Source organism: Thunnus maccoyii, chromosome 11 (assembly GCF_910596095.1).
Source record: "Thunnus maccoyii chromosome 11, fThuMac1.1, whole genome shotgun sequence".
NCBI lineage: Eukaryota > Metazoa > Chordata > Actinopteri > Scombriformes > Scombridae > Thunnus > Thunnus maccoyii.
In genome coordinates, this window is record NC_056543.1 from 9,235,657 (window position 1) to 9,244,522 (window position 8,866).

General features: G+C 37.7%; 1 protein-coding gene across 2 annotated transcripts; it reads left to right on the forward strand.

Moving 5' to 3' along the window:
* Positions 1–34: 34 nt before the first annotated feature.
* Positions 35–5,859, forward strand: agr1 (anterior gradient 1). Of its 2 annotated transcripts, none has more exons than XM_042426860.1 (8): positions 35–607; positions 1,251–1,369; positions 1,468–1,531; positions 2,120–2,172; positions 2,905–2,981; positions 3,288–3,351; positions 4,018–4,101; positions 5,720–5,859. In XM_042426860.1, exons 2-8 carry the CDS (start codon positions 1,273–1,275, stop codon positions 5,767–5,769), a joined length of 489 nt encoding a protein of 162 aa, XP_042282794.1. In that variant the 5' UTR covers positions 35–607; positions 1,251–1,272; the 3' UTR covers positions 5,770–5,859. The 2 variants fall into 2 exon arrangements, with proteins under 2 accessions (XP_042282794.1, XP_042282795.1); XM_042426861.1 differs by lacking the exon at positions 5,720–5,859 and adding an exon at positions 4,291–4,343.
* The last annotated feature ends 3,007 nt before the right edge of the window (positions 5,860–8,866 follow it).

Below are 8,866 nucleotides of genomic sequence, written 5' to 3' on the forward strand. Positions count from 1 at the left end.
ATTTATTTTGTCTTGAGTTTTTTTTTGGCTGTGAGGTATTCGGGTCAGCAATCCTATTATTAAGGAGGCCAACAGTAGTTTAGGGTAGGGTTTAGGGGATGTATGATGTACAGTAGGTGTGAGATGTGTGCAACAGTGTATTGCTGAGCCCTCTAGTGGTGTGTTGCTAATGTAACTTGATTGATAAGCCTGCATCAGATACTCTTACTACAACCCCATCCCAACCCCATCGCTTTTTCACAAATTTAACTGTGGATGCACATCAGATTAAGATTTCCTTATTGTCATTTCTCAACGCTCACATACATTGAAATGAAATTTATCCTCTGCATTTGACCCATCCTCTACACTAGGAGCAGTGCAGCGCCCTGGGACCAACTCCAGATCTTTTTGCCAGTGCCAGTGGTCATGGGCACTGACAGGAGTATTAACCCTTTATCCATACATGTCTTTGATGGTGGGAGGAAGATGGAGTACCCGGCAGAAACCCATGCAAACACAGGGAGAACATGCAAACTCCACACAGAAAAGACCTGGGACAGCCAGGATATGAACCCAGGACTTCCTTGCTGTGAGCCACTGTGCCACCCTTATATCACTTTTATAGGTAACATCACATAAGATTTTTAAAAAATTTCTTTCGACACATTGTGATATTAAAAACTTGTAAAAGAGTGGCTGTTCGATGATGGCCAACTTAGTATCCACAATTCATGCATATCAGCGAGTAATAGGTCACCTTTATTTATAGCATACTACTTTGATATACCTGTTTGGTGAGTTCAGTTAAAAAAAAAAAACAGGTACATAAGGGGAAGTGCAGATGCTTGTTGCTTCATGCTGTCAAGGTAAGACTATGTGACTACTATGTAACTTTACGAGGCAGAAATACTTTTCTATAAAAATAAGTGTTTTCATAATAGCAGGATGGCCCTTATAGTTTAAAGCTTATTAATGAACATGTTGTAATGTTTTGATCCTCCTTTGTAACATGAATACAATTCTAAAAACACATTAATGTGTAAATAATAAGTTTTAGGACTTTTATCTGAACTTCCTTTTTGACGCTGCTGCTGCTGCAGATATAGTCATTTAAATCCTTGTCGAGCTTGTTCGGTGGGTCAGTGTTACAGAGGAAAACATGAACTTCAGATATCTGTACAGCGTGCCCATTAGCAAGTGCAACCAGTGATTACAGTGGGTCCAAAAATCAAATTTCACTCCGATCTAATTGCCAGCTGTCATTGCAGCTCTCTAAATGGACAGGAAGTGATGCTTCGTTGGGTGTTGTTTGCTTTGATCTTCGTTATCTGTGCCGGCGCCGGAGAACAGAAAAAAAAGAAAGTGAAGCCTAAGTCCCTTGCAAGAGGTGAGTGATCCTCACTGAAATTTAATTTTGCTTATCACTGAAGTGATTTAGTCAATATAATAGAAACTTTTTGACTTTACTGCTGTTCTGTCCTGCAGGATGGGGTGATGATATTAGTTGGGTCCAGAACTATGAAGAGGGCCTGTCAAAGATGGTCAAGAGGTAAAACTCTGCACCTTGATAACAGCCTAAAATCTTTGTGTATTCTGTCTAGATATATGAGTTTTGAGCCTATCAGGTGACACACATATGAATTACTGTCCTCTGATTACACAGACAGCAGAGAGTTATCACTTACAGATGTGTACTGCTGTCCAATCATGGATACTTTTTAAAGTTTTGATCATTATCATTCATTGATAGATTTATCAGCAACAGTTTAAAAGGACATTGTTAAGTGCTTCTTATATATGCTGTATCTTGTTGTTCTTATTGCTTTAAATACCATATTTGTGGTGAATATTCATCAATACATGATTATGTGGCTTGCTAGTTCTAGTTGAGGTTAAAATATTGTGTTGTATAATGGAGAAATACATCTGTGTGCTCCTCTAATGGAATACGGCTCCATTACTGTCCCATAAAAGCAAAAACATTGCATTTTATTTGTCATTATTCTTTAGACATCTAGCAGGAGGCACTCGGATCTCTCCGGGATTATGTTGTGCAAGACTGCATTCACACCCGTCATTGTGCTTATTGTGTTGAGGAATGTGTTGAGTTGTTTCTCTGTGGTTTTGTTTCGCACAGTCAGAAGCCTCTGATGGTCATCCATCATCAAGCGAACTGCCCGTACAGTCAAGGTACTGGAGAAACTCTTATTATTATTACTGCTGCAAAAATGTTGAATGTGAAAATATAGACTTTCACATCTCACAGTGTCCTTCTCACCCAGACTTGGGCTTAGTTTCATGGGGAAAACAATGGGCGCATACCTCAGTACCTGCCAAGTAGGCATTGACAGGTTACAATTATATTCATTAATCACTCAGCTGGTTTCCTGAAAGTGAGCTTGATAGAAGTCTCCAACGGCATTTCTTAACACATAAACAATAAAGATCACCTGCAGGGCAAAAGTCTGGCTTTTACTTTTGGCTTTTGTCTGGTTTGGAGGGGGGAAAAAAAGCTGAATATTTTACAGCCTGCCCTTGAACGCTTGAACATGCATTGCTTCATTTGATTGTGAAATGACTAAAGCCTATCATTACTCTCACTCTGTTTGTTACGTTTCATCCATTTATACCTTATTAGATTGTGTAATGACAGGAGAGACAGACATGACTATTCTGCAGGGACCAGCTGCTAAACTTGCTCTGTTTCTGTGAAAAAGTTTAGTGCAGTTTATGAGTTCATGAACACTATGTGAGATAAAAGAAAATGCTTGCACATGTGCTCTTTTTTTTTTTTTTAACTTTCTCTAGGTTGCAGGAATTCATTTATTGTTTGGGAACATACAGTGCTATGAAGCGGGCTCTATAGAAACATATTTTAAATCTTAATTGTAGTGATGAAACTAAACAGAATCATTTCAACAGCACTGAAGAAGGCGTTTGTCGCTGACGAGTCCATCCAGAAAATGGCCGAGGAGGATTTCATCATGCTCAACGTGGTGGTAATAAAACATCAGTCATATATGAAGAAACCATCAGTGTAATACAGTGTGTGAATATAGAGATAACATATAAGAAATAGCAGTGATTAAGGATAAAATAGCAATGTAATGAAGTAGGATAGCTGGATAAACTGTATATGGACTCCCTTAATACAAGCAGAAGGTATTTCAACAAGCATCCTGGCACCTTCTTTTGGTTTTGAGCATTATTGTTTAGCACTGTGTAAATTGACATGCAATATTTAATTGTTAAATATTTAAAGGCGATTACTGTTGCAGTCATGTTCTTCTTCTTCTTCTCTTTAGCAAGAGACTGCAGACAAGAATCTGGCTCCGGATGGCTACTACGTTCCTAGAATCCTCTTTGTTGGTAAATACTTCATCATAATCTAATCAATGTTTAGTCTAATAGGACAATTCATTGAAAATTTTAATTTCCTTCATGGTCCACTGAGATGTGAGACTCAGAGGATAGTTAATAAGATGTACTCTTTGACTGTCTGCCATCTTTCTTTCTGTCAACCAACTCAAACCCCGGGACTGATTTTTGCATTTTTTGGGGACTCTTACAATAGATTTTATGTATATTTTTTTTTAGCAGAATAAGGATTCAAGCATATTGGATGGCATAGCTATGGTGCTGAAGAGCAGGAGAGGAGTAAACGCTGTCAGTAATTCTGTAGTTATGTATTTTTAATGATGGTGTGAGAAGTGTTGCAGAAATGAGGACTGGATATTTTGTGTTTCACTCAGTCCTAAATAAGTACTTACTGGACTGTAAGACATCAACGCATGATTCCTCACTGAACTGACATCTGTCATCTGTTTATTCCTCTTTCTCTCTCTCACCTTCTCGCTCTCTTTTTCATTTTTCTTTTCCACTGCTCTCTCTCTCTTTCTCTTTGTCAGTTTTCACTATTGCATTTTTTGAGAACTGTTACAGAAATGCAATCAGCTTAAAATAAATAAAGAGCAGTAACAGTTATAATGTGCGTTGCTCTCTTCAGCTCTGTATGTGTGTCGTGCCTTTCTGCAGATCCATCTAGGACTGTGCGGGCAGACATTGTAGGGAGGTACAGCAACCGCCTCTACACCTACGAGCCCGGTGACATGGCATATTGTGAGTGACTGTCCTCTCTAATGACAGTTTTGGGGGGAGGAAGGGAAAGAGGGAGAGTGCAGCACACCTCACCTGTCAGCAGCCTGAAGACAGACTGAAGCCCTACTGTTCTTAATCTTCATCTTCCTCCTTCAATATTTTGACAGAAATGACAAACTGTGTTTTTTTTTTTTTCGATGGGTCTGACAGAGAGAACGGTTCGTTTCATATGGATGTTAGTGAGGGACTTTTCCAGGTTTCAGGTTAAAGCAGGAGGACCGTTGAGGATTTGGGAGTCACAGAAATGTTTTTGAGGCAGAAAATAATAATCACTGAGCATAATATTTACAAAATCACACATACATCAGACTGTATCACAAAATACATGGTTTATATTTTACATGAAGTAGGATTTTGTCTTGTAAACTGAGCCAAACTCTTCTTTTAAAGCACCAATCTGTGATATTCTTGACCACATAAATGTGACGTGTTTTTATTCTTGATACATTTTGTGTTTGTCAACTGATTATGATTGAAAATATAGTCCTTTAACTAGAGCAGGAAAGATTATATATATATTATAAACATTAACAGCTTTAATTGCTGTTAAGTGTTGCTTGATGATGTTATTTTGGTGCTTGGTGAGGTATCTGAGGAATGCAAGTTATCTTAACATGTTGTTAGCTGGTTGTTGTTATAGACAGAAGTGAATGTAACTTATGTTGTTGTGTTGTTGTATCTATGGTGAATATGAGCCGTTACTATCAGGATGAAGATACAGGGTACCACCTTTGCAGATGCTCAGAGATCCTATAATCTCCAGTATCACTCTGTTAAACAACTGTGATACGAGAGTTCTCTCACTTGCACTATGTTGTAGTTTATTTGATTTTTGATTGTTGATGATGTTGTTGTGGTGGAGCACTATGCGGTCTTTGTAGAATTAAGCACAAAAGGAATTTTTAAAAGCATAATAAACTAAACTAGATCAGCCCCCTCACTATCTATCCTTCAAATTTCACCTTTGTACTTCGAACCGTTTACACTGTAGAATCACTTTTATATGAAATCTGGGGGAAAAATAATAATAATAATAATGATAATACAGGAAAGAATCCAGAAAAAAACAGCAAAAACAATATAGTTCCAACATCATTGGTGCTTGGACCCTGAACCAGCTTAACTTAGATGCTGGAACACAATGTTGAGCCTCCTCAGTGCCGTGGGGGGCCCACCTGATGACCCTGCAGACATGCCCTCTTGTAGACTCACACACAAATTCATATTGAAACCATGTTCCTTTATTGGGTGCGACAGGTCAAGGGACATGAATCATGAAAAGCTCTCATGCCAGAGGGGTTGCTAATTAGAGCTATTGGTAAGATAAGTGGAACTAGATTAACAGTGATGGTGGCTGGACCACTGAGCACGCCATGACATTCAGATGCCTATATATAGATATAAGGATGAGTCGAGCCGCTGCGAGTATCTGCTCTTTGCTTGGGTCAGGGGAGGATTTTAAGGTGGTATGTTAGGTCAGGGCTAGAGAGTAGCACAGCCTGATACCCATTGCAGAGCTTAGTGATAGATCAAAACATCATTTAACTTTATTCATATTTGTCCTCTCTTTTTTCAACAGTGGCCACAAACATGAAGAAAGCCAAAGTCCTGTGGCACTCAGAACTCTAACATGATGATCAGTCTGATGTCTGACATCCTCCACACATGCAGAAATGTTTACATCTTGTTCAGAGCTCAATAAAAACCAAAATAAGTGAATAGAAAGTGTCAGTTTCCTTTAAATCATATGAATTGCACCAATAGAATCTGGAGAATCTTGAAGCTTGTATGCAGAACAATTTTTAAACTCTGTTAGTTGTTAAACACAATTATACAATCCTTAAAAAAAAAAAAACATTTAAAAACACTTTCATTGTTGGTTCTATACATCTGCCTCTTTTTGTGGTCAAAATCACAATCACACTGAAGCTGCAATGGCAGAAAATACAATCTAAATATATTTTTTAAAGAGAGTATGAATACCATTTTACATGTAATAGCATTACTGTATGTGACCACTAGGTGGCTGTATAATACAGTTACCCAAAGCCTTGAGTGGTGTATGAATCTTTCCACTGAAATCCTATTTAAATTACATCATAAGATGTTAATTACAGCATTCTCTGGGTTTGATTGTATACACTTGATCATATTTGGGGCATAAGCAAAGGAAATGTTACCATATATAATTACATACATGACATACACAATACACACTGTATTATCCTTTTAATCATCCTTTTACTGTATATTTTACATGTGTTTAACGTCTCCTACAAGAGGAGCTTCTCTCCTTGAAGCTTTACAGTCACCATGTTGGTGAGAATGTAGTTGTTACTTGATCTATAGTCCCTGGGTAGCTTCCCAATGAGGTGAGTTTGGTCTCAGGCTGTGTTTCTTTTGTTAAATGGTCTTCCCTGACAACTGCAAAAATATACCAGCTCTAAACGACACAGGCCAAAACAGAACAGGACTGAGCTGCGTTGCCACACATTTAGCCCAGATACAGTTTTCTGCTGTCATAATTTGGATTAATGAGATGTTTTTTTTAATTATTATGGCTCCACTGGGGTGAGCAATCTTGTGTCTTTACCTTTTGCAAGAAAAGGAAGCTGACGGTTACTGACAAACATCAGCAGGAGTCAAAGTTTTGCAAGCTTGCAACAGTGACACTCAAAACCTCATTATAAATAATTACATCCTGAAAACACATTTATTTTGCATTTCTTTGAGTTTGGAGAAAAGCAGAAAACATTGTATATGGGTCAGTAAGTTACATTCTTCAATATTATTTTTTCGTAGCATCTTCTGAGGGAACTGATCAATGAGAAATGATTAAATTATTCACATTTCCGTTGCATTTGGTGCAGACATCTGAAGCAATTGTGTGGCTGCTTTTCTCTCATTTTTTTCAGTTTTCTGTCTTTCAGATCAGTTGAGATGAACCCAAGACAGAAAACTCTTGAGATTCTCCAACTATTCCCCACACACACACATACTTTTTTTTTTGTTTCAAGAAATATGTGTCATAGGCTTGCACTCCTGGGTTTCATAAGAAATGTGTTTTCTACTTAGACTCTCCTCTGTCCTGGGCCTGACAGTTCCCTATCTGGCTCATTGCAACGCTGTTTCAGAGCTCTGTCAAATAACTTGGGCTTCCAAAATCCTTTCCAACATTTCATGCCTCCAAAAAAGTGTCATATTGCTTTAAAAATATGAAGACTTCTCACCATTACTTGACGAAATATTAAGAATGATGCAAGTAAGTGGAAATGTACAGGAAAAATACTATAGACAATATAAACAGGATATGTGTGAAAGCAAATGGTACACACACACACACACACATTTTTATACCTATGCCCACGTTACCTCACAAATACAAGGTTGTTCCACACCAACTGCAAGCCTGAAAGTCTCATTTTTCTATAAAAGTCTTTGTCAGAGCTCCAATCTCCCGTTCTCAGTCCTAACCTTGGACAAATGATGCCGGGAGATTCTGTAGCCGGACGTCAGAGTCAAATTTCTGAGAGCGTTTCTTACGAGACACACATTCTGAAGGTCAGCGTGACAGAGAGATATACTGTCTCTCCAGGGTGACTTAATATGGAAGTTTAGGCTGTGTTCAAATCACATTGAGAAGGAGGTGATGCTGAATATCCAATTTCATCTTGATGTGCAAAAAGTTGTAGTGCTCTTTATTTTAGGAAAGTGAAAATACAAATCCATACAGGAGTAGTTTGGCTGAGAGTTAGATGATAGGATGAATACAATTCTCATGTTTGTAGGTTCATTATGAAGCTACAGTACTGTGAGCAGACAGTTAGCTTAGCTTAGCATAAAGACTGGAAACAAGGGGAAGCAGTTAGCCTGGCTCTGTCCAAAATTAACAAACAAGCACCTCTAAAGCGTACTAATTAACACCGTATGTCACATTTGTTTAAATTGTACCAAAACCAAAGTGTAAAAGTGACACCTGCTGACAATCTTCTCAGATGATCTTCTGAGAAGATTGTGTAACTATGTGTAACTATTCCTTTAAAGGATAGGCGTATGTTTTTTCAAGCCTGTCTTTTCACAATAGTCAACGGTCCATATTAACAATTAAACAGGTTTTTCTTGCTGTAATCATTCCTCCTGTTCGAACAGGCTATTAAAAGATCCCTTTCAAATGTACTTCCAGTGTAAGTGATAAGGGACCAAATCCACAGTCCTCATTTTGAGCAAAAATGTATTTAAAAGTTTATCTGAAGTTAATATGAGACTTCAGCCATCTAGATTAGTCAAATCAAGCAAATGACTTCCAAAGTTATTAATTCTCTCTTTTTGTTTCCCTGGACATTGTTTCCTTGTTAAGCTGTAGTGGAAAAACAGTAACAAAAAGAAGGATATCCACTTCATTTGAAAAATATGGATGTTTGGAGTTTAATCCTCATATATATTGCACAAAACAAAACTGTGGATTTTGTCCCCAATCACTTACATTAGAATTGCATTAGGAAAAATCTTTTAATGACCAGTATGAGCAGGAGGAATAATTATAGCAAGGAAAACCTGTTTCAGTGTTCAAATGGACACCTGACTATAGTTAAAAGACAGCTTTAAAAATGTGAACTTATCCTTTAAAGAAGAAGCAGTTGACTACTTTGGCTGCTTTACCGAAAGAGGACACCAAAATGAGAATTATAAAAACAAAACTGGAACCCTTAAATTAACGGAAATGATT